The sequence below is a fragment of the Hippocampus bargibanti genome, linkage group LG01 (assembly GCF_051943395.1).
Source record: "Hippocampus bargibanti isolate YZ-2025 linkage group LG01, ASM5194339v1, whole genome shotgun sequence".
NCBI lineage: Eukaryota > Metazoa > Chordata > Actinopteri > Syngnathiformes > Syngnathidae > Hippocampus > Hippocampus bargibanti.
In genome coordinates this window covers 33990877-34018212 of record NC_142734.1, presented here as the reverse complement: position 1 = coordinate 34018212, position 27336 = coordinate 33990877, and the positions used below count along the sequence as shown (strand labels likewise).

General features: G+C 39.7%; 1 protein-coding gene across 2 annotated transcripts in view; it reads left to right on the top strand.

The window, feature by feature from the left end:
* The window catches only part of LOC148904005 (plexin-A1-like), a 162613-nt gene that overhangs the window by 95677 nt on the left and 39600 nt on the right, over positions 1-27336 (top strand). For both annotated transcript variants that reach the window (XM_089012558.1, XM_089012549.1), the window contains exons 9-12: positions 3554-3668; positions 13643-13843; positions 21403-21499; positions 25017-25240. In XM_089012558.1, the coding sequence (XP_088868684.1) occupies positions 3554-3668; positions 13643-13843; positions 21403-21499; positions 25017-25240 (637 nt within the window). The remainder of the gene's footprint in view (positions 1-3553; positions 3669-13642; positions 13844-21402; positions 21500-25016; positions 25241-27336) is intronic.

Here is a 27336-nt window from a genome sequence, read left to right as displayed (position 1 = left end):
TGAATATGAAAAGGCTGAAAAGTGAAAAGAATGTCAAAAGAGGGGCCCCACACTCAAAAACCACCCAACATGGCCTAGTATATCAAGAAAAATCCAATTTTGTCGCGTCCCTTGAGAACGATGCAAGCTTCGGTCTACTTCAATGATGTTTTTACCCGGGCATCTATTCCGTCAGTTGCCTACAGTGACACACGCATCAAGTCCGTCCTTTCTTGCTACCGCTCCATTTTCCAATATGTGTGACCTGCTTTAATTAAACTGGGGTTTGAGACATCATACTAGCTTCTTTTGGACTTCGGTGTGACAAGATGCAATAATAATATCTTATAATGAGTATCAGTCCCCCGCTGAGAATCTTCTCATTTTCTACTGTAGCTGAAGAACTGAGAGCTAAATACACCATATAATGACTTCTTTGGATCCTCATTAGACAATGTGTAGTTTGACTGTGACTGATGATTCCTTTGAAAAGTAGTTACCCGAATATCGCACAATGACAATTTTGAACTCCACCAACGTTTTTGTATTGGTGAATTTAGTCACACACAGTAGCTCGAATGAAACCGGCTAAATCAATATGTTTTTGTCCAATTTAATTAGCAAAGCAAAAATACATAAACAAGGGCAGTAAAGCATCCGGTGTGACTGAAACGGTAGTTGAAAAGGTGTTGTTGACGGGCCGTCATGCACCGAAATATACTTGGCGACGAGATTCAACAGTACTGCGACCAGGAACGGATGAGGGGGTGGCCCATGATGCCCTAGGCCAGGGGTGTCAAAATCCGGTCCTGGAGGGCCGCCGTTCTACATGTTTTCCAAGTCTCCCTGTTGCAACGCACCTGATTCAAGGGAATAGGCTCAATGGACACACCTGATTCTAATGATCAGATCATCAGCAAGCTCTGCGGAAGTCTGACATGAGCCCGGTCCCTTGAATCAGATGTGTTGCAATAACGAGACATGGAAAACATGTAGGAAGGCGGCCCTCGAGGACCAGAGTTTGACACCCCAGCCCTCGGCCATGCAGTGAAGGCACCATCCGTATGGAAAAATAAATGTATCTTCTCTGAAATTTCAAATAGGATAGCTGTGCAAGCAATTCATAATATTTATATTATTGATTTTCACGGCAGAAAATGAGCTGGTACATAATGAAAAAATGTTTTATTTAACTCTGTTGCTTAGGTTTTGTGAATAGCGGTGGCAACTGCGGGATGGTGGCTTATTGATCTTATGTAGCAGTATACTTAGCCCAGGCCAGTTGTCCAAATCATTGAGAGATTCACCCGAGGGCGCCAATATTCGCGTTGACTCAGAGGAATCCTGTTCTATCAATTCAGGTGACATGTTGTGCATCAAAATGTGTCCTAGTCTATGTATTTTCTCTCTGACTCCTACCTCACACAGTGCGCACATGCATCCAATCCGCACACCGGCACTAGCGACGATCAATAAAGCCCACGGTTAATAGTGCGGAGGTTCTGATTCACCAGCTCCCTGAACAAACAGATTGTTAGCATAACCTCCGCACACCTCTCACCTACTACCCTATGTTAATCCTTTACCATCGATTGCGTATCTCAAGCTGCAGCTCAGTCAGAGCTTGAGAGCTTATTTGCTGCTTGTGAGTATCCTCCCGAATCTGCAATTTCTCTTCAGCTTTAGTTTTTCACCCAAATAATACTCCAAATATGAGATATGAATATGAGTAGGTGTTTGTCAGTATTTACCCTGCAATTGACTCGTGACCAGTTCGGGGTGCACCCACCTCTTACAGGCACTTGGCGAGGTTAGGTGGCATAATAGATGGATTGATGTTTCATTTGGATTTAAATATGCTTATAGTCGAGTGGTATCTTCAACTATAAAATGGTTTGCTCTAATTTTGCTTTGTGTTCACCTCATCGCATGTTTTGTACAGCTGCCCCCATTTCAAGTACAGATAATTCCAGACTCATATAACTTTTGAATTAACTCTTTTTTTATGATGAAAGAAGAGAGTCTAAGGTTTCTTACGCTGGACTGAAGATTCATGTAGTCCTAAAACTCAACGTTGTGTGGGTCCTGCAATTTGAGTGAAAGTGACAAAAACCCTGTCACTGGAGTTGACATATTTTTGCACATCGTCTGACAGTGAATGAGTTAAAGAGCCTGCAAAGAGTTTGCTCACATTGCCGAGTAATGGATTCCATGATCTTGTTTTCAACAACTAATCAGCTTCTGAATATGTGTTTTTATACACTGTCCTTCCTGATTTTTGAGAAAGAAAGACAACAGGCATTCTGGGGTAAACGGCTTATCTTAGACTGCCAGCTTATTTCACTTAAAGCTTCCAAGAATGGAGCATAAGAAGAGAAGAGTGGATTCTTCTGGTTTGTATCTCTCTGTGATGCTTTCATCCTCCACTCTGGTCTTGCTGACAGCCTGGATATAGTCGTAAGACGCAAGACCGCGGTTGCACTTGTCATTTCAATGTCATCGCTTCTTCTGCTGTGATGCACATCCGCACATATGGGATGCACATTCAACAACAACTTTTTCTTCTTTAAAGGAAATATTTTATTGCTGCTTGTACTTTTTTTCCTCCGCTTGGTGGCTTCTCTGGTCAAACCTATTTGATGTACATTGAGGTTATTTGATTCTATAATTCTATATGCTGTCATAGATTTATGTGAATGGCCTATTTTAAAGTTATTTTCATAGATAGGTGCACCGCATTATGAGGCGCATAAAATACAAGCTAAAATAGGGGCTGCAGTTGCATTATTCATCCACTTGATCAAGGGTGTCACACTCATGTTTTCGCCGCGGGCCACATTGTAGTTACAATACAATACAATACAATACAATACATCTTTATTTATATAAAGCTTTCACGATCGCGGCAGTTCTCACAACACAACAAATCTTTACAATATGATATCCAAGAAATCAGAATATTGATCCATATAAAAATTGAATGATTTTATGTGCAATTTATAATGCGGAAAATACTTTACACTGACTATATTGAAGGATGTCTAGTAGCCACGCAAGGACATGAATAATCAGGGTGGAGAGGGGCCTCCCAAGCGCCTACTTCACAGCGGTGATTTGTGATTGCCTTGGTCAACTTCACATCATCTGCAAGTGGAGGCCTGCTTGCAGTTCCGTTTGACCATACTTTGCACACATCAATGTCTCGCATGGACAAGGGCCATGTAGACCGTGTGCCTCTCTTGCGCTGAATTTAAATGGAGTGAAAGGAGCAGCTTCTACAGAGGAGTTAAGCCGTGTTTCTGTCTGAAAACAGCTGCCAAACTAACAAAAAACAAAAAATAAATCCATCCATGGCCATTGGTGGGTGTGGAAATACTCGCTAAAAAGTCACATTTTTACAGAGTACACATTGAAAATGTTCGTTTTGTGCAACATTTCAAACATGTATTAATCTTCAGCCAAAATATGTTTTTCCATCTCCAGATTTCCTTGATGTATATTTTTCCTATTCTAAAGTGGATTCTTATGTTTCGTTTATTCCATCAAGGCTGACCACTTTCTGTCACACGTGCAGGTGCCTGTCCTGTGTAGATGGAACGTTTCCATGTCATTGGTGCAAATATCGCCACATGTGCACACAGGATGCCAGCGACTGCTCCTTCCAGGAGGGACGCGTCAACGCCTCGCAGGTGTGTTGTCTCCTCATCACAATCAAGCTAACACCACCAAACTCGCATTGCAGTTTAAACCGCATTATGGGGGTATATTTGATGCATTACAACACAAAGAATAGACACGTCATCTAGAAATGTAGTTTAAAGTAGAAATAAAATATAAAATAACAAGCTTAATCATTGAATGATGGATATGCTTAATAATTTCATACATTAATGATTCTGCAGTATAAATTGCAACCCCAGTCAAACTATGACAAAAAAACTGTTATTTATAATCTGGAAATGATCGTAATTATTACAGTATTTAGCGTATTCACTGCAATTCCCGAGTTTTATTTGTAAATTGAAAAGCATGACGTGAGGCGCCATTCCCGAATTTATTCAGGTTTTGGATTTTCTTGTGGGGCCGATAAAGTGCTGGTTAGACCTCTTGCAATTCCCTGCCACGAGGGAGCAACATTTTCCTATTGTACAGCCACCCCCATTTCAACGTCAGATAACCCACAGACCCATATAATTTAGGAATTCACTGTTTTTTCTGCTGAAAGAAGAGAGTCTAAAGTTTCTTACGCTGCATTAAATGTTTATGTAGTACTCAAGCTCAATATTCTGTGGGTCCTGCAATTTGAGTAAAAATGACAAAAACCCTGGCCCTGGAGTGGACATATTTTTGCACATCGTCTGGCAGTGAATGAGTTGAGGTTCTTTGTTTATGTGCACAGTTCCAGTCAAAAGCTAATTATGCTCTTTACTTCACTTGAAAGTGTGCCCAAAATGTTAACTGGACCTCTGTGTTGTATTTTCCCCAAAACCACTTGATGAGGACAAAAGAAAAAGCCATTGCAATTTTGTTGATGCCTTCTTTTTAATTTAACTTTAATCTCGATAACAAAACGCGAAGTGCCACCATTGGGACACAGGTTCTGACCTAATGTTCAATGAATTTTAATGTCTGTTCTTCAGGCAAAACACATCCTCAATCACAAGCAATTGGCAAAAGCAACAACTGCAAAATTCATGTGTAATTTGTCGTGCACCGTCTGTCCATATGAATGATTCTCCCGTTTTCACGGATTCGCCATTGTGTTGGCTATGCCTTGCCTGACAGCCTGATTGGCCAAATTGGCGAGAGGTTATAATGCCACCTTTTGCTTATCTCAATGCAGATGTTTCCATGGCTACCAAGCCACTTGGAATCTTGCTCGGTGCATATGCGCGCGGCATGTAACCGACAGTGATCGTCATAGTTACACACTGTTAGCGGAATTCTTATGCACGACCTGACATAAAAGAGGAGAGAATACATGCAGCTTGTCAAATTGGTCTGTGTGAAAAAAAAAACCATTTCATTTAATGCTTTTTGTTCTCCTGTTTGAGGCAAAGCACACACTGATCCTCGTGCGGCAACGGGAATAGTCGTACCATCGCAACATTTTTACAGTTAAAGGACAATCGACGGCACCGGACAAGTTGTGTCCATAATTTGTAAAATGGCTTCAAATGACTTCTACTGAGTGTATTTTACGTTTTAAGACTCGCACTGAATATTCCGGAAGTCTTGTTTTTGAGTTGGTGACGAGTCCTCACCCTACGTCACTGAAGGAATGCCCCTGAGCCAGAAAGGACATACTGTCGCAGTCCTTTCATCACCTCACTGCATTTTGCGGTACTTTGTTTGGTCTGAAAACTTCCTGTTGATCTGTGTTGATGGCGAAATTAGAAGGAAAACACATAAATAACGCGATGGTGAATCGTTGTGTGTTACACCGAACAACTATTTGATATTCGCTGACAAAAATGCCAAGGAGAAAAATCAGCCCCTTTCCACGGAGCTTTGTTGCCATCTTGTGGTTGCTACATTTCTCTCCAGATGCCTGAATATGACACGAAATAAATTCTTTAATCGATTGCAAACATGTATGCTTTCCACTTCAGAACTATTTGAATTATATTCATAACTGGATGAGTAACAAGAAAGCATTTTCTCCGAATCTGACATAGCTTGATCAACATAGCTTGGGAGTCGCAAAAGCATTTGTTGATATTGCTCAGACTGACTTCAAATCATAGTTGGAAGAGAAAAAAAGGGGGATCTATGGAAATCACAGGAAATTAGTACTTGTACTCTGCTATTTTCACAAATGTGTTTGGCCCCTTAAATTTAATTCTTCCATGTCTCTTCCTGGATCTGTAAATATATATAAATCCACAGTGTTGTGACAGCCGATAAAGAGCGAAGCACATGAGAGGCGACCAAGCAGAAAATTGCTAGTTGGAGAAACACTCGAGCAGGCCATCAACAACAAATGTGCATAAACACAAACAGCGAGAAAGCAAACACCAGACGGACAAACAAACACAGAAACAAACAAATTGTCTTTGCTCCACTGACTACAGCATTTAGCTGGTGGATCCGACCGGGCCCGGGGGTTCTTTCCTATGACTGCATTCCCATTCTGGCATGTCAACGCAAGAGAAAAATTATGTAGGGGAAAAAATAAAAATCTTGGTGGGCTTGGGCCGGATGGGGTGATGCTTCCATAATAGCTCCGATGGTAAATGAAAAATAAATCCCTCGATTAGCATTTTCTTCCATATGGGTTCTCCCCAAAGGTTATTGGAACTCAAATCAAATGTCCTTTATGATAGAACCTGCTCATGGAAAAATAAATAAATCAACCAACAGATTTTTAAAAAATCTCTTTTCTCACGTATACTTGAGATATATTTGTGTGTTTTTTGAAACATATTTTACCTAGTGTTGCAATGCACAGCTGTGACATTTCAGAAAGAAAAAAAAAACATTCCGCCTGTTGCTGAACATCACTCGAAAACTCATGTCCTGAAATATATGTCCACTCCAGTCGCAGGGTTTTTGTCATTTTCACTCAAATTGCAGGACCAACAATAGATTGAGTTTTAGAACTACATAAATATTCAATGCGGCGTAAGAAACCTTATACTTTCATCAGAAAAAAAAGTTTATGTCGAAAGTTTATGGGGGTGGCTGTACAAAAGGCAAATGTTGCCCCCTCATGGGAGGGAAAACATTGCCGGAGGTCTGACCGGAGCTTGATCCACACACCCCCAACTGACTAAATTAGGGAATGGCAGTGAAGGAGTTAAAAATATACAGTAAAGTATCGTTATATCGATAATCTCGGGAGTCGGAAAAAATATCGATATAACCGGACTGTCGTTATATCCGATCCTGCGGCATGTAAATTTTCTCCTTGCGTTCATAGAAATAGTATCGTAACAAGCAGTACTATCGATATAACCGATATCGATATAACGAGACTTCACTATATTTAAAATATAGTTTTTAGAATAAAAAATAAGAGGACATTTTACAATGTAAACACTCATACAATACTTCCTTCGGTCAAAATTCTACCAGCTGCTAAAATTGTATTCATCCACGCTGATGTTTCTTCACAGAACTCTGAAGTTCGACTTTCAACTAATAGTTTTCGAATACATTGCTGATGCACACTTTTGTTTTGAAAAGTGTATACATGGAATTCAAGAATAAATTATTCCCTCACTCCAGGCATTGGTAAACGAGGCACATTCATCCCACCAGTCTGACCTGTTTCCATAATATAAATAGAATACAAATCAGTCTATACTACATACTGTAGCTGCTCCGTGGGGAGTTGAACTTGTGGCCTCATTGATAATCTGAAGAAGGCATTGTTGTTTTCCAGATGAACAGCAGGTCAACACAAGATAGGTGTGCCGGTGCTGCTCTCTGTGTTAATTGCAGAATATATCAGTGTGATGAGTGAGCTGGCTCGGCATTCATATTTTTCTCTCGCCTCACGGCTGCAGTCAACTAACAGTGTGTAAGCGTGAGTTTGTGTGTACGATCGTACGCATGGGGTTGTTTTTCACAGCTCATCGTGTACTTTGCCAGCGTTCCCACCATTCACCGCAACGTGTCACTGAGAAAGAAGCGGGCATCGTCTCTTTCTGTCTATTACTTCCAAAGCTTTTTTTTTTTCATTGCATGCGTCTGCTGGAACTCACACTGCCACACATTACCGGGCAAACCCAGCTCAGAGCCTCCATGTTTGAGGCTGGCATCGAATGAGCTTCCTTGCTCCCTCTGGGTCCGTCTACCCATGGTAGACTCACTGTGTGTGTGTGTGTGTGTGTGTGTGTGTGTGTGTGTGTGTGTGTGTGTGTGTGTGTGTGTGTGTGTGTGTGTGTGTGTGTGTGTGTGTGTGTGCGTGTGCGTGCGTTAATTATTCAAAGTGTATTAAAGCGTAAAGATGTGCATCTCCAGATGCTTCTCTGATCGCCGTCGTGTTTAATGGAGGGAGACAGATGAGATGAGAAGCGAAAGGTGGAGCATCCCTAGTAAGACATAAGGGGAGGAGTGTGGAGAAATTCGATCTACAGATTCACTAAAAAAAAAAACATGATTGCATCTTGCACCATAAAAAATCCCCTTTGGGCAATCAGCTGTCACAAAAATCTTTGGGGTGATGTCTCAGCCAATCACTCACACTTGATTTCATCGTTCAAAATCTCGTGAAGGTTTTTTTAGAGACCAAACAGGTGCAAATGGGGCAAAATCTGGGCATGAAGGGAAATCAGGGAGCAATTCCTAGCCCATAATCTTGACCATACAAACTTCAGAGTTACTTTTTGATTACGCTACAGATTGAGAGAGAAAATATGTGTTTGCACAATGTAAATGAGGACTAGACATGTCAAAACTAATATGACAAAGAATAGCAAAATAAACAAATATATAAATAAATACACAAATAAATAAATAATAATTAATAAATAAATGAATAAATAAATTAATTAAATAAATAAACAAATAAAAATGAATAATTAAATGAAAGAATGAATGAACGAGTCAGCGAGCGTACAAAAAAAGCAAGCAAGCAAACAAACACATCCAAGCAAACAAACATGCATACATAGTTTTGAAAGGCGCTTATAAATTAAATGTATTATTATTATTATTATTGTTGTTGTTGTTATTGTTGTTATTATACATAAATAAATACAAATAAATAAACACAAATAGATAATAAATAAACAAAAAAACAATTAAATTGAATCAGTCAATAAAAATACATACAATAAACAAAAATGAATGAATGAACGAACGAGAGAGCGAACAGTGAAACAAGCAAACAAACAAACACAGAAGCAAGCAAACAAACAAACAAACAAATAAACAAACATAATACATAACTACAAATAAATAAACACACAAAAATAAATAAGTATCCAAAACAAATCAGACGGCCATGTTATTAAATAAATAAATAAATTACAGCATTAATCCTTAATTGAGTCTGTAAAACTGTTGATGAGTTGGAGTCATGTTTAACCATTCAGAAGTTGAAAACCTTACTTGAGGGTCATGACCACTACCCACGGCTACCCTTCCTCTATTACCGCTTAATAATTCCTTGTCATTTATCTGACTTACTTTCTTCCTTCACGGCGAGCGTGAAATCATTTAATTCAGAAGGCTGTATCAGCCGAGACAGGAATGATTCATTCTTGACATTCTGATTGATCCTTAAATGAAGTTGCTTCTTTGCGATGTGTGTTCGGGAAGTCACCTTTGTTGAAACGGGCGCAGTCGGTCATGACTTCCAATTACGCACGCAATTTTAAGCCGCCAATGGTATCAACGTTTTATGTTTTGTTTTTGTTTTTATCGTAGCTGCTTTACTGCCTTTTCCCCCATCGTCAGGGACTTGCCATGAGTGGGTAGACTCTGCAAAAGAGTTCTTAAAGTTCAAAATGTCTTTCATGGAACGCAAGTGCTGCTCATCTGGTGCGATGGGGCCTGACCTCCTTTTACACCTGACACCAGTCAAGGGAATCTCTTCATTTGAGCAAAGGAGATGAAAACTTTTCTTATTGGAATGATGCGCAGTGGTGAGTCTCAGAGCTAGAATGAACGAGAACCAATAACTTTGTTAAGATTCCCAGATTCTATTTTTTTCCACTACGACTGCTGCAAAGCACCGAGGGTTATTAAGAACGTGGTCGTGACCTGCAACTCACTCCGATAGGTTACAGTTAAGTCATCCAGTTCATCTATTTGCATTTTTTAGTGGTTCCTAGCAACATCCTCATCTTTATCTAGACTTGTGTGTGTGTGTGCGCGTGCGTGTGTGTGTTTGTGTGTATGTGTGTGTTTGTAAAATGAACCAACCGGTCGATGGAGTCTTGTCCCCCATTTTCTGAAACAGTTCATTGGACTGTAACGCTAATCCGTGGGGACCCTCTTCACTCTGATGACCCTTTGATACATGCACAGAAACACATACACACCCACACACACACACACGCAAGCATGCACACAAACACACAGAGCTATATCCTCATCCATCATACTCACAGAGTGTCAACGTTGCAGCGGGAAGGTGGCCTCCTGGGTGATAGCCATTAGCCAATCAGTGTTCTTGCTTCATCTCTGACATCATTGCGGTTAGGACCTCTTTTTGCTGATAGGAAGTTATTGTATGATGGAAAGACAGCAAGCAGATGATCTTTATGTTTTCGGTGTGTCAGTATAAGACATACAAACGCATTTTTCCTAATGGTTCATAAACATCAAACTCTACTGACAATGTATGTCTTCAAAAAGTTAGCAATGTAGTGCATCAAAGTAAAACTCCATTTCACCGGATTGAAATGAAGTTTTCAACTAGCTGAACATAAAATTAAAATGGATAACACATTTTATGTGGCGACACTAAAATCAGTGTGGTTTCGAAACTGAATTCTGACCTTCCGCAACTTGTCAGTGTTTTGCCCTGTGGCGAATGTTTTACAACGAAGAGTGCGCTAACTCACTTCATGGTGCCAGAGGGCAAGATTAACTCTGGTGTGGAATAGAAGTGGGTGTATTGGGGTGATCGTGTGTTTGTGTGTGTTTGACCATGTGGGAATTAATTTAGCTCAAACCGATTCGGATGAGTCCCATGTAACAGCGCTCCAACTTGCCCTCCTCAGGTCTCATCTCCCACTTTAATAAATGAGTGAATTGCTCCCATGAAACCAACCTTGCTTTTTTTTCCCTTCTTCTTCCCCCGTGCTTCACCTCTCCTCACATTCCGATCACCCTCAGGTTTAATTTTGGTCTCACTAGTTCATTTTTATTTATATATTTGTTTTCTTTATCACCTCAAACTATTTTCTGGATATTATCATGAGCCTTTTAAGGTCAAGAGCCTTATTCGCTAACTTATTCGTTTAATTTGTGTTGTTTATTTTTGTTTAATGTTTAATTTTTAGTTTATTTCTATTCTTCCTTCCATCTATTCATCTTATGCTTGTCTTATGAATGTGGGGGAAACCGGAGTACCCTGAGAAAAGCCACACAGGCACAGGGAGAACTCCACACAGGAAGGCCGGAGCTGGAATCGAACCCTGAACCTGTGCACTGTGAGGTTGACGGGCTAACCGCTGGACCTTTGGGCTACTGTTTTCTTTCTCTAGTCATTATTTATTATTATTGTTTATCAAAATTGATGAGCCCGCGATGAGAAGAAAGGAGCATCAGCGCTTTGCATATGTGGAACTGTCGTGGCTTGGAATTGAAGCGGATTTACATAGGGCAGGAGATGTGAGACACTCTCTTTTTGTCAATGGAGCTTCATGTCTGCTTTCAAAACCGATGTGCACATTTCACCATGACGTCCCTGATCCACTGGTGAAAAGGACGTTTTGATGCTCTCCTCTTTCATCTAGAACTGCTTCATGCAACAAAGAGGGTGCAGAAAATGTTTAAGATTGAATGACTGTGTATTTGCGTTGTGATATTATATATTTGGTTTTTTTGTTGTTTTGACTTCAAGATGTCAGTAGCTTCTGTATCTTGTTTTTCTACTTCTTTTTATTCCTTTCCTCTTCCATTCATAATTTTTGCTACTGTGAAATATACATTTCAGTTGTCAAAACCCGAATCCGAACCAATGGGATAGCTCATCAGTTAAATGTTTGCGGTGCAGCAAGGCAAAGGGACTCATCACCATCCAGCCATGGAAACAAAATATATACAGTAAAGTCTCGTTATATCGATATTCAAGGGAGTCCGAAAAAATATCGATATAACCAGGACTATCGATATATCCGACCCTGTTTGCATGTAATTTTCTCCGTGCGTGCATAGAAATAGTATCGATATAACCGGGAATATCGATATATTCGATATAACGAGACTTTATATATATATATATATATATATATATATATATATATATATATATAAAACATCGAGATCACTTGAGGGCAAGAAGGGAAGGGACGCATAGAGGGCGAGAAAGAACAGAGCATTCTTCTCTCATGAGGAATGCTCCAGTCAGAGATTGTTGTGTGTCTCATTGTGTAATAGTGCCCCACGATCTGATGCAAACTCAGCTCCGACACCTGTCACAGCTCCTGATGAAACACCCGCCACAATCCTCAACAGTGGGCATTTTTTTTTTGTTTGGTTGTGCATCAATGTGTGTTTGTGTGTACGTGTGTGTATCTACCATGCAGGATTCCAGTGTCGTAATTGGAACAGATGCACAAACATGTTCCTTCGACGTTAACAGTAGCTGCTCCTTCAAACTAGATACTTCACCATCGAGCTCATGTATTTGTTCACATACGCTCAATAATACACACATGTGCCCACACACACACACGCACACTCACGTGCTGTGTCGCTTTTTTCTTTCTATTAGAGCCTTGAGACATCGCGGGAGTCCATCACTGTTGTATCACCACCTGTGAATACTTCAGACACAAACAGTCGGACGTTCTTGTTGACAATCTGCTTCACTTCAGCTACCACATCGATTTGTTCTCTTCTTTCTGTTTTTTATTCTTTTTCATGTAGTCTTCATCAAATACAAGCTATCTGCTGGAATAACGTTTTTAGGAAAGTTACAATAAGCCATACGTCGATTAAATATGTTTGAAATTAGTTGGAACACAGCCAATATTGAGTAGAACGGAAAAGAGTTTTGATTTTTCCAGCGGGGGTTGCCGATAAAGCGCTGGTCAGACCTCTGGCAATATTCATCCCTTCCACGAAGTCTTTTATCCATATTAGCGCTTTGTTTCATCTTCAACTGTCGTTAAAGCGCTATATAAGTCATGATGTATGTAGTGTATTGTATTTTGTACAGCCGCTCTCATTTCAAACCATACAACTCCAGACTCATATAACTTAGGAATTAATTTCTTTGTCCGATGAAAGAAGAGATTCTAAGGTTCTTACACTGAATTGAATGTTTATGTAGTCCTGAAACACAATATTATGTGGGTCCTGTAATATGAGTGAAAATGACAAAAACCCTGGCACTGGAGTGGATACCTTTTTGCACATCGTCTGGCAGTGAATAACTTTTGAGTTACGATCTTTGTCCAGGAGTGTATGATACGGATCATGATAAAGCGATAATTGACTAATTTGCAAGTACTCAAAGTACTCTAATTGTACTTGTATTGACTCACATGCTGAAATGCATGGGACAAAAAAAGATGAAGAGTACATATACATTACATTTGGATTTCTTAAAAAAAACTTTCCATGTTGGCACTTTTTCTTCATACAAATACAATATCATATGTTAGAGAAAAAAATGTTTTGTTTCATTACATTTCATGACTAATATTGGTCTTTTTTGTCTAATCTCATTCAGTGTAATTTTTAAAATATAACATTTCCTTTAAGTGTATTCCTTATACTGATGGATGGATGGATGGATGGATGGATGACAGACAGACAGATAAATATGTTCTTATTTTAACAAACATATAAAAGCCCTTGTGATGTACGTTTTGTATCTCTATATTTATATCAGCTCCACGTTTGAATGTCACACTACTATTAACACATTTTATCCAGAACACTTTGTCGTTCCAGATATCTACCTTCAATGAGAATTCCTCTCACTCTTCCGGTCACATCTCAACCTCTTTATTCTTAATTTTCTTATCTCCAGGAGTGTCCTCAAATCCTGCCCTCCACTCAGATCTATATCCCTGCTGGAGTTATGAGGCCAATCACGCTCCTGGCACAGAACCTGCCCCAGCCGCAATCCGGACAAAGGAACTATGAGTGTATTTTTTACATTCAAGGCAGCATGCTCAGTGTCCCGGCCCTGAGGTTCAACAGCACAAGCATCCAGTGTCAGAAGAGCACAGTAAGGCACCACACACCTGTTTACGTCAACAAAATCATTATCCACGAACCCAACCAGTTTAATGTAGAGTGTTTCCAAATAATTTTGCCCTGATTAATATTGGCTGTAAAGTGATGAAAAGGTTTCTTCAGCCGTCATCTGTACTTCTTTGACGGCTGAAGAAACCTTTTCATCGATGGACCACTCCTGTGCGACTGAGAGCTTACAAAAAGCCGATAGTCCGCCCGGTAATCCGATGTCCCATATATATGGATAAATATTCTTGTACGTAGTAGTTTAAATGTTCTGTAAACCACTTTTTTTACAGCTGCAGTGCTTGCGAAAAAGCTCCATGAATAAAGCTGTATTGTATTGGATTTCCTTTAGCCTACATCAAGTCACGCAACCGCAGCCACAATTGTAGCCTTGATTCTATGCACCTTAAAATGGTGTGAGCCGCGATATTTGAAAGCAGTTTTAAAATACCGTATTTTCCGGTGTATAAGGCCCACCCAAAAGCCTTGATTTTCTTCAAAAGATGGCCCGGCACTTTATAAGCAGATGTGCCATATATGTGGTGTAATATTGAAGAGAAAGCACTCCATTCCCCCCTGTAGAAGAAGTCATACGTAACCCTAGCTTCTACTGTATCGCCTTATAATCTGGTGTGCCTTATATTTGGAAAATGTTTACTGTATATTATACGGTATTTGGAAAACTTTTTACATTCATTGAAGGTGTGCCTTATACTCCAGTGCACCTTATATCTGGAAAAAGTGTGAACCTTCACCATTAATTGGGAGTGCACGGAAAAAAAAATACAGTAGGTCATTCGTACTGCAGAAAATACGGTATTTGAATGGATTGGATTGGATTGGAGTGATAGTCCCCCTTTTTTATTTTTGTCATCCACATTTTCTAACATTAACACTCTATATTTTGTGATGTTTTAACTGTGTAAATTTTCACGGTTGTTAGATAGGTCTTTGAATATTCTGTAACCTGGTCAAACAAATACTTCTAAACTGTACATTTGAGATTAATCAAGACTAGCTCTTTCGTCATTTGTCATCTGATTTTTTTCTCTCGCCACTTTGCAGTGTTACAAGTGTAACTCCATCTTCACTTTCAGTCAAAGTTGCGGAGGTTACAAGCAAATGGAGCAGACCCTTTAAGTTTGTAATTGATTTTGTGAGTTCCAATTGGGGTGTGAAGCAGACTTGACACCAATTATGACATATTAGGGCCAAGGCACTGAATACCAGATTGCGAGACTTTACATTCAGCTCTGAATGTGGCAGCTGTCTTTTCTTGCGCTTGTCAGACTCTTTTCCCCCAGCGAATGGCAACCCCACCCCCTCAACTCCTCCCTGCTGCGATGAGTAACATGTGCCCGATTTTCAGCCACTTACTTTTTTCTTAATTTGAATCATTTCCACACTTGATAGAATGAATGTTAAGGTTTATGAATCAGGCAAATAGAATCAAGACTCATTTCGGTCTCTTCTGTTTTTTCAACGTATTCATTCATATTTCCTGGAAGCTAATTCATGTTAGTCGTTGTTTGTTAGACACATATACATCAATTGTCAATGATTTTTGCTCATTGTTTTATTTTTGTTATTAAACAGCCTCAGTCACCATACACATGCTAGTTGACTTGAGTGGTGGATGGTAACAAGCTCAATTAAGTCCTTTAAAATTATTTCAGTTCCCTTATATATATATATATATTTTGGAAGAGTAGATTTAATACAACATTGGTGTTTATGTAAAGAAGAAATATTGCTTTTAGTCCACTGCATTGAGTGACATTGAGCTTTTTATGTTTATTCACATTGAAAAGGAACAAAGGAGAAAGCAGCATTTGAAATGTTGGCACAACATTAAAGATAAAAATGGCTCACTTGTTTGTTATTTATGTACGATACAGACGCTCCCCTACTTACGAACATTCGAGTTACGAAAAGCGACACATTTTTTTCAGGTATATCGAAAAATGTTTGGACAGAGATGCTGTAAGTCAGAATTTGTATTTTTTTCCCGTGGAGTGCTTCTTTTCACCGCTAAGACCGACATGGACATGAGGCGCTGTGAAGCTTCCTCTGCCCAGTTTGTCGCAGTACCCAAGCATATATTTTATTCAAGTTTATTTTTCAGTACAAACCAATACAGGTTACTTATACAAGCCTTAAACATACTTATATAAAGCTTAAACATACTTATGTAAGCCTTAAACATACATTCCATACAAAATATAGCACTAAAGCAACTTACGAACGAATTCAACTTACGAACGACTGTTCCAAACGTATCTCGTTTGTAACTTGGGGAGCGTGTGTAAAAACAATACTAGAGGACCTAAAGGTATAATTGTTACCACTTACCCTCTGTTTGTTCTTCTTTTCATAGTTTTGGTTTCTTTATTTCAAAAGCAGCTCAGTTGAGAAAATGGTAAATGGAAGCCGCTTACATATTACTCTAGGGATGTGATAGCCTTGCATTGCTACATCATGTTGCGCAATCTTCCAAATTGAAGTACTGTATTTGTTTACTCTACCTCAGTGTAACACAGGTTTAGAATAGAAATGATTTGATTGCAGAATGCAACAAAAAAAGTACAAGAATCTAATCAACACAGGGTTTACATTGTGCTTACATTCGTGGGTTCGTGTGTGTGTCTATGGGTGTGTGTGTGGTAGGGTGTGTGTGTGTGCGCCCCCCGAGAGAGCTCTGCTCTGTGGTTTTATGAGGCTCCTCGTCGAGTGGGACTGTAATAGCATCCAATTAAGGAAGCCGTAGATGAAATGATGAATTGCAGCGCTGTTGTCGGCTGACGGAAACACACGGGGCAGAGAAGCAACGAGATGAAGCGAAAGATGATGAAGCAATGAGGAGTGTGATGGACGAGGTTAATTGAATTGAATACACACACACACACACACAGAACGTGGAAAAATAAACAAAGGCATTGAGTGTGGATTTCTCAGTCATCCCGAAGGACAATTTTAGAATGTTGCTTTTACCTATCATGCATGTTTGGGAATGTTCGAGGAAGTACCCGGAGAAAACCTACGCAGGCATGGGGAGAACATACAAGCTTAACTGTGAGGCGGACGTGCTCACCATTCGACCGCTGTGCTCCTTATAATTATGATTAGGATTCAAATTATTATGAAGATGACCCTTTTTCACCAATCACTAAATAGTGGAATAATCATGAGCATAATCAATTTGAAAAAAGATTTGTTGGGGATAGCTCAAGTCATTATTAATGATTAATTACATCCATTTATGTGTAGACACCGATTATGTTCATAATTTCTGGCATTAATTGGGAAATGAATAAATGCCAGTATACCACAATTTCTTTCGATAAATCTCAACATTTGGCTTGTAGCAGACGTGCACGTTCCACCATGACGTCCCTGATCCACCACTGAAAAAGATGCTTTGATCCTCTCCCCTTTCATCTAGAACTGTTTCATGTCACAAAGAGGGTACAGCCAGTGGTGAAGAATGCGTGACTCACCACCTTTCCAGCTGCTCCTGTATTTTGTTTTTCTACTAATTTATTTCCTTTCCTCTTCCTGTCATAACTGCCATTTTTTTACTCCAAGTCATGATGCAATTAGGCTCTTTTGGAATAAAGTCAAAATATGTTGCCATTCACTCTTACCGCTTCACAATAACACAAATACAAAGTAATATTACATGCTTTCATGATAATAATGCCAAAAAAACTAGTCCTGAACTCATGCAAATAAAATTACTGCATGTGCTCTGAGACTTGTACATTTTCATTCCAATGGTGTGTGAGACCATTAAATGCTAAAATAAACTGAAATATTGTTTTATAGCCGGCTAAACGGACGGTATATAATACCTGTTATGATTGATCACCGGCTCACTGTTACCATTGTGTTCAGTTTTCTCTGGGGGGTGAGGTGTGTGTGTGTATGTTTATATATCACAGCAGGTTTTGTCTGTGGGAGTCACATGCAATAAATCATTGCAAAAATTAGCTGGCACTGAATGTTCCCCTGTCCATTCAATCTTCCTGTTTCATTGTTTCGTTACTTGCTTTGCTCTCCGGCACTCACACATCCAACCTGCACACACACTAAGGATCCCGAAATCATGTTTAGATATTTCAAAGCACAACAACGTATGTATATACGCATCCGGCTGATCCTCCACACAATCCATTTCCGAATCACACAGCCGATGGAGACTGTGGTATCAGTAACAACCAATGACCTGCTTAAAATGATTTATTGCACTTAGACCTACTTTGTCGGCAGGTGTGTATGTGAGAGAGAGAGAGAGAGAGAGAGAGAGAGAGAGAGAGAGAGAGAGAGAGAGAGAGAGAGAGAGACCAATAGTTCCTATGGTGTCCTGCACTCATCAGAATCATTCAAATCATCATAAAAAGATAGCACAGTAAAGAAAACTAAGTGTATATTTTTACTGGTATAGACAACGTATTATAAGTGGCCAAACATTTGAGTGCAAAAATAAGTCTTCAGACGTGTTGACGCAGCTAATGGACGAGCTGAATGGTGTTTGGATCCCCCAAACATAGACACAAACAAAATCAGAAACAAGGAATGTATTTTTTAAACAAGAAAAAACGTACTGACAAAGTATAAAGAGAAATTGCTGGAACACGGAACAAAATGCATCAGCAAAAAGCACTTGTAAAAAAGCAAAGGTGATAGTGATATACTGTTAACAAAATGACAAGAGCTTAATTACAGAAAAACAGAATAAGTACAGAAAGAGCAATGCCAAAATAGTATCAATATTGATTAATGGGTTACTAGATAGCAAAAATTACAATGAACAGATCAAGAACAAGAGCAGCAACAAAGATAAATAATCTGACAGATTTGAGAATAAGGTACAGTAAAGTCTCGTTATATCGATATCGGATATATCGATAGTCCCGGTTATATCGATACTATTTCTATGCACGCACTGAGAAAATTACATGCAAACAGGGTCGGATATATCGATAGTCCTGGTTATATCGATATTTTTTCGGACTCCCTTGAATATCGATATAACGAGACTTTACTGTATAACAAACATACATGGCTAAATCGATAAAAACATTGGCAGCAGGTGTGCATGATTGGAGGGAATTTTATCCTCTGTCACATGCTGTAGACACAAAACAACAGGGTCAGGATATTTTGTTTTCATTCCATTTGTTTTGTTTTCATTTCATTTGTTTTGTCTTCTTTTTTTAATGTGTATTTGGTCTGTCCTCTGCATTGCAGGGGCTAATCACAGTGTATAAAAATCTGTAATTTTAACAATTGTATTTTCATAATTTTATTGAGCAGTTGACATACAATCCTGAAATTGTTGTTCACGCTGTCGTTATAAGGTCGTTAGCCCCTCTGATGTTTTCGCTGATGTTACAGGTACAATGTTATCGTTATTTGACGGAAGCTGAAATAGTGGTGAGTGTTGGTGTAGAATTCCAATTGCATCGCAAAATCGTACGACGCTCGAAAAGTCAAATCAGAGAGGCTAAAAAAAATTAACAAAAAAAAAAAAGTCCCGCAAAAGGAAAAAGACTACTTGAAGTGTATTTGAGAAGCGCTCTCAAGGTATCTGCCAAGATGACTAATTACTGAGGGCTTGCACGCAAACTCAGCGTTTCCACCTCCCTCGCCACACAGCTGCTCCGCTTTTGGTAAAATATGGCAGTTCTCCCCACTCAATGCAATAGACACACACACACAGTCACATGCAGAGACATATGATCCATAGAGACGATTCATGAAGTGGGAGAGTAAACGAGTGCCGGGTCAGTGTCACCATAATGAGGCCGACGAATATTTTTCTGCTCACCATGTTTTTTCGCGTATCCCAAAGCAACCTCTCTTGCCCCTCTCCTTGCCACACGTCTCCATAACTACATTCCTCCCTACAGTCTACTTCCTCTGCCTTTACAACACTTTTTTGGAAGGTCTCTTTCAGTCCGTTGTCCTTTTTTGCTGTCCTCATCGTTTTAAAGTCCTCTATGCCAAATTCGTAATTTAGCCAGTAATTTACCCTGTAGCAGTCCCCGAGCTTAGCTCCCCTGAATTTACCACATTTCTCCTCTCTGCTTTTTTCCCCTGGAGGGCCCGCTACTGTGTATGTTTGGCTCAGGTAGATTAATTACATGCAGTGACATGCAGGCACTGGCCAGAGGCTCCAGTAATGAGTTTGATTACTCATCTCCAGCAGCTCTCGGTGCTCAAGGGAGGAGAAGGAGGACACAGAGCCAGGCAGAGGGGGCTTCTCATTTGGGAGGATCAGGGGTTCAGAACAGCAACTTTTTCCTCGCTGGAACCCAACAATAGAAGACTTTGAACAGAATTGACACCAGAACTCTATATCAAAGCTTAACCACTACTCAGTGACAGATCGATAGCCGATAGCAGAATACGGGCTTTATAAGTGGATCGGGAGTTTAAGGGACACGCAATTTTTATCGGGATCGATCTTGAATATACAAAAAGGAGTTTAAATGGTAGGCAAGGTTAACTAACACGACACTTTTCAAGCCGTCATCATGACTGTTTCCGATGTGATAAACACTTTGGGCCGATTGTGATTAAGTTCAGACCATCCACACGAATTATCATCAGCTTGAGTCCAAAATCTCCATGTCAGAAACTTGCTTTTCAGTACCTTGACTGCCTTTTTCTTCTTCACGAGTCGCCCCCAGTAAGCCGATTAAAGCGTGGGTGATTGCAATGTGACATGGTGCTGCGGTGTAGACTGTGTTGGCATTTTTAAAGCATGTGATCGTATGAATAAAGCATGATGTGGCGGGCCGTCGGGGTATGCACAAGCCGACTGAAGAACAAGTCCACCCAGTGTTTTTGGTGACAAAAGACAAGTGAAAACCCCTTAAACTTTAATGGGTGCCTGGCCTCTGAGGCTACGATTGTTTCATTGCTGACTGCCAGTATTTATTTAGCAAGTATTTAACCAGTAGGGACATTGCGTTATTGCTAATAAAAGCATCCCGGCTCGTGTGAGTATCCCGGGTGAGGGTCCCAACTGGATAAGGAGGACAAAGGGGATACGAGCACAAAAACAGATGTGGTGTGCTGGAGATAGAAACACTCTTCGTTTGCATCATAAAGGTGTTGGTCGACCACATCAAGTGTGTCAGTGAGCAAATGGAAAATGCCAATTTCACTTTACACTTTCCCTCCCGATCGCATTTTTCCCTTCTCTCTCGCTCGGTTCTATCAAGTGTGTGTGAATCGCTTCTCACACGTTTACCACTGTTTGATGCTTGTCCTCACCTTCTTTCATTTTGCTGTTGTCTGTGCCCCTTTCCTCCTATTCCCATGACATTCTCAAGATGCCCATCCTGCAAAACCTCTGTCATTTCCCTCAGTGAGTGTCTGTGTGTTTTAGAACTGTTTCTATTTTGGTCAGTCTCTGCATAGCAATGCTGCAGATCTCTCTGCCACCATGAAACCAGAACTGAATCACAAATGAATTGTTTTTGGATTCACCTGTGCAGGTGACACATCTCTGTCTGTCTATCTTTTGTTGATCAGTATGACTACGAGGGCAGTGACATCAGTGACCTTCCAGTTGACCTTTCCGTTCTGTGGAATGGAAACTTTGTCATCGACAATCCGTCCAACATTCAAGGTAAAATACCAACAGCATCAACTCTCATATTTTAATATATATATACATTTTTTGTAGTGGTGAGGTTACCTCCAGAGCTCTACCTAATCCAACACACCCAATTCAATTGATGATGATCATTTCAGGCTTCTACAGAACATTCCGATGCGCTGATCATGTGAATCAGGTGCATTGGCGTAGGGAGGGATCTAAAACAGGCAAGATATGGCTCTCAACCAACCCAGAGTTCCCAACCAGGTTTAAATTAGGTTTAAGGATTTAGATTATAATTGTGGTGTTGCGATTTTGGAGATTAGTTTTTTTTTCTATACATATGTTATGCAGACGGTTTAATTTAACTCATTCACTGCGAGGCGTGCAAAAATGTGTCCAGTCGAGTGCTAGGGTTTTTGTCATTTTCACTCAAATTCCATAACCACAGAATATTGAGTTTTAGGACTACATAACCATTCAATACAGCGTAAGAAACCTTAGATTTTCTTATCTTAATTCCCAAGTTATAGGGGTCTGGAGTTATCTGAGCTTGAAATGGGGGCGGCTATACAAAATACAATACAATACACAGATATTTATTTATATAGCACTTTAACAACAGCTGAAGCTGTAACAAAGCGCTAATATGGACAAAAGGCAAATGATAACCCCCTCAGCCCCATGGAAGGGAAAAACATTGCCAGAGATCTGACCAGCGCTTTATCGGCACACTCTAGAAAAACACAAAACCTAAACAAATTCGGGAATGGCGCTCCACATCATGCTTTTCAATTCGGGAATAGCAGTGAATTAGTTAATGTGGACCATATTTTGGTGCCTAACTTCACTATTAATTGTATCTTTTGGTTAAACAATGTCCCTTTTCTCGTTTTGGGTACCTACTGCCTCATTGAGTGCATCATAAAATATTTTTCTTAAAAATCACACACAAAAATAATCAAACTGGCTGTGAACCATGAGTTTGTGAACACACTCGCTGCCATACTCTCAGTTACGGAAAGGGGTGGAAAAACATGAGATAAATGGTTGGGATTGTTTTAAGAGCAAAAATTCATCGCAACCAAATGAACCGGGTAGATGTGAGATAAACAGATATCCAAATGAAGAAACCTGCTAGAGGTGTAATAAATGATGTGTGAGGATGAACTGTAGACAGACAGCAGCTTGATGAATATATAGCACTAACAGACGTGGAAGATGAGAATTAAGGATGTGAGAAAGAAAATCCAAAAAGTGGATGGAGGATGGCATTTAATGACTCTTTGCGCATGAAGTGGAAAACAATTATGCATTCAGAATTCTTTCTCAAGTGTATTATATTGCGCTGGAGAGGCTAATGAATTCTAACGTCCCATTACACAAGATAACATAAGTCGGGCTCTCAAGTGTGTCACATGGATATTTTCTTCAAATTTGCAGACAGATTCAGACTAAAAAATATTTCTTGTCGCTTGTTGCTTTCCCTGGAGATGAGAGAGGGGGGCAGTAGCAGTATTAAGATTGCGTCCTATGCCTTCGGTCTGGCCTACTTCTGACGAGTCAGACAGGCAGTTCATCTTGCAGATAATGTGCAAATGACTTGCTTATAGGTCATAACCTAATTGTGTCTACATTATTTCACTAAAAACATGCTAATCTGCAGTTTCCGTTCCATATCTTTCTCTTGTCATTTTAAAGCTGACAAATACAAATGTTTGTCAATCTTTATCACCGGTATCAAAATAAGTCATTTTACTTCCATCCATGACATCAACTATACAACGTTGGGACCCCACAGATAAAATACTGACAATTTACCAGAAGGTGAAGACGAGCCATTGCTGTGTTTGCACCTAATCTGAGCAGGGCGACTCAACAATTTTCACACAAGCCTCACTCTCTTGCATTTGTAAAGCAAAAAAATGTAAATATGGTTCAGTATTATTGAAAAATACAATATACGCATGCTCTGTAGACTGTATTTTTATGTCTTGGTGACGGCTGGAGGTGAGCCGTTGCTCTCGCTCAATCTATCTCTTGCTTAAATGATTTTCGCGTCAGAAATCTGAAGCCACACAACAACATTCCCATAAATTCATGCTTTAGGAAACATGACTGCATTTAAATATGAATGTGGACATTATGCTGGTCCCTATACTCAAGGTTCAGTCAATAGGGTGATCGCCACAACAAAAGTCTGAGATGTGAAGGAGGGTGTTTTTCAGTCGTCCTTCATAAAGATCTTCTCCTTCTCTTCTCCGCTTTTGTTTTCTCCCCATCTTCCATTAATCTGTCGCCACTTGATCCCCTCACTTTCTCTTTCAACATCCAAGCCGTGTTACAGTATTATCCGTTTGAGGAGGAGTATTATGGGCGCTTGCCCAGCTTTGCCCTAGTGTGAAGTGAAGATGTTAATTAAATCATACATTTGCCTCAGATTAATTAGCATGATGCTACTTTTAAGATAAACAATCGCTAATCAGATTAGCATGTGCAAAGGCCAAAGGTGCAGCAGATGGGTTTGAATGGAGCCTACTTTGAAGTGTTCAACGAGAAGTGAAAGGATTTTTTTCACCCACTTTATTCCTTTTAAAACAGTTGTTTTAACCACAACAAAATGTTCATTTGATTGGCGTGTCACTCAAATCCACATGGTGAGTTCCTTTCATCAGATACTTCTCAGTCAGTCGTGAAAAAATGTGTGTTCATTTTTACTTCCAATGACTGAATGAAGAATGAACGGATTTCACTAATACACAAAAAATGATACATTTACCTTGGCCATTAAAATACATTATCTGGAGAAAAAAAATGTATTGTCTTACTTTGCTAACTAATCATTCAACAACACCATACATCTTCAAATAAACCAGGACCTGCCTAATAAACCAGCAGGGTTAGGGTATGTATGTGGGCGGGAGGGTTCTTAGAACAATCTGAGTTACTGACAAGGCATGACAAATCAATTCAATTAAGTGTGCGATTACGAGTTTCGATTAAGAATTAATCACAAAGCATTTGATTATCTGTCAACACTCTAATCAATGAAGTTAAGTTGAGTCTTGATGCAAATGAGGCAAAATGGATTTGACTACTCATTTGCAAACTGACAGACAGTTTGAATTCATGTATGCCAAATTGACTGCCAGATAGATAGCTAGATAGCTATAAATTAGCTATCAAGCTAGCTATTAAGCTAACTAGATCGCTGAGGCAAAATGGAATTGACAACTCAGTTCCAAACTGACAGACAGTTTCAATTCATGTATGCCTAATTGACTACCAGATACATAGCTAGATAGCTATAAAGTAGCTATCAGGCCAGCTAGATAACTCGAGAGCTAAATCGATAGCTAAGTAGCCAGATAGATAGATGATAGCTTGCCAACAATTAGCAAGTTTCTGTTGAATTTGAATTCTGTTGAAACGTATTATTGTATATTTAAGCATGATTTACAGTACTGTAAAATTTGACGATTTTCAAACAATCATGTCATTGTCTTTCATACTTGTCTTTATTTCTGTTTTTTTTTTTTTTATCCAGCGCACCTGTATAAGTGCAGAGCACTGCGGGATAGCTGCGGCATGTGTCTGAAGGCAGACCCCCGGTTCGAGTGCGGTTGGTGCGTCCAGGAAAAGAAATGCTCTCTGAGACAGGAATGTACGATTGGCTTCAATTCCCACCTCCCGCTGCAGTTGGTCGATGGCGGAGGCTGGATGCATGCTGCATCCGGTAACAGCCGATGCACGCATCCAAAGATCAGCAAGGTAAAAAATAAAATAAAGTAATCCACTTTTTGCACAATTTCTTGCTAAATAATTTTGATACAGACTCAGACGAGAAAATTATCTAAACGTGTCAAGCCATTTATACTGTACAGCGATCTAAATGAGAATGAAAAGCTTCTAATACGGTAGATGCACATCATTTTTCAGTGATAACAGTAGTATGACGATTATTCTCCTTTCACAAATGCATTTTTGTACTAATGTTTTATTTTTTATGATGTCCTTAACTCATTCACTGCCATACAAAAAATGTATTCAGGAATTTAAAATATGACGTAGAGCACCATTCCTGAATTAGTTCATTTTTTTCTTGCTTGGATGCCCATAAAGCGCTGGCCAGACCTCTGGCAATGTTTTCCCATTCCACAAGTGGACAGCATTTCCCTTTTTTTCCCCAAAGTTGACGCTTTGTTCCAGCATCAGCTGTTGTTGAAGCGCTATTTAAACCAATTTATATGTATTGCATTGTATTCTGGACAGCCACCCTCATTTCAAGCTCATATAACTCCAGACCCACATAATTTAGGAAATAACATTTTTTTCTGATTGAAGAAGAGAGTTTCTCAGGTTGCATTGAATGTTTATGTAGTCCTAAAACTCAATATTTTGTCGGTCCTGGAATTCGAGTGACAATGACAAAAACCCTGGCATTGGAATGGACACATTTTTGCACGTCTGGCAGTGGATGAGTTAATTGTGGCAGAACAATGGTTTTATTTCAGCAAATTCTGGCAAAAATGGTATTACTGTTCTTACCTCCACATCGACACACTTTTTTTTTTTGTTTTATGACACATATTTGCACTGTAAATCCATATCACACCTTATATATCAAAATTGTATAATTCATAGGCACCACGGCATGCTCACCGTGCAGAAGTGGCGTTTGCAGGTTTTCACCATGCCTGCGTGGGTCTCCCTGTTGCAACACACCTGATTCAAATGAGCAGGTTTAAGGTCAGGCTTCCACAGAGCTTGCTGATGATCTAATCATTTGAATCAGCTGTGTTGCAACAGGATGATTTGGAAAACATGCAAGACAGCAGCCCTCCAGGACTTGAGTTTGAGACCTTTTAGAGTCCAAACGGTCTCAAGGGTCAGTATGAGTGCAGATGGTCGTGCCTCTGTGTGTGTTCTGCGATTGGCTGGCAACCAATTCAGGGTGTACTCCGCTTGCTGCCCAAACACAGCTGAGAGAGGCTGCAGCATGTCAAAGAACTTTGCGAGGATAAACAGATTAGAAAATGTATGGATGATATGAATAATAGTACTTCAGAAAATGCAGTGAAGATGCACTTTTGCATGGGAAGGGCGAGGAGGTGGTGATATCATTAATACCAATGTAACCTGGTTCTATTCAGCGCCGCATCTTAATTCTGTCATGATCATGATCTTCATCATCATCATTGTTTGAAGGATGAGGGGTTACCTGCAGAGATCCAAGGATGGGCAACTTTGACAAGCCATTGCGTCAGCTCTCTCTGGTGAAGCCCCGGAGGTCACAAAAAGGCTTCATGAAACCTGCTTTATTTGAATGTGTGGCTATTAAAACAAGTACTGTACATGTTGGCTCTCTCGCTTTGCCCTTGGTACTGAAGCTGTATAGTTGCTCGGTGTTACATCAAACTAGCACTGCGAAGGGAAAGCCCCGCTGATGTTTATTTGAGTTTCTTTTTAAATGTCATTTGATTTGAAGTCCTCAGAATTTTTGGCGGGTTTTTAGACATTTCTGGGATAATTAGGTGAACCCTGCTGGCCTTTCAAAGATTAAATGTTTAGTTAAATTAAAGTTTGATGTGCGGTCATAGGAGATAAACCAAATTCACAATTAAATTCACTGCTCAGTGGCCTACCATTGCAAATTATTAAATTTCTGCAATTTAAAAAATATCTAATTTTAGACCAAGGCCAAACATGTTTCGCTCATAAAATCAGTGCATTACTTTTACAAGAAATTAACAAAATCAATTCTTATAAAAAATGCTGACCTTTAACGGATGATGGAGCTTTTGTTTTCAATTTGGTACAGCATGTACTATGTAATTTTAATTGGGCACTGATCCTTCATGCCAAGT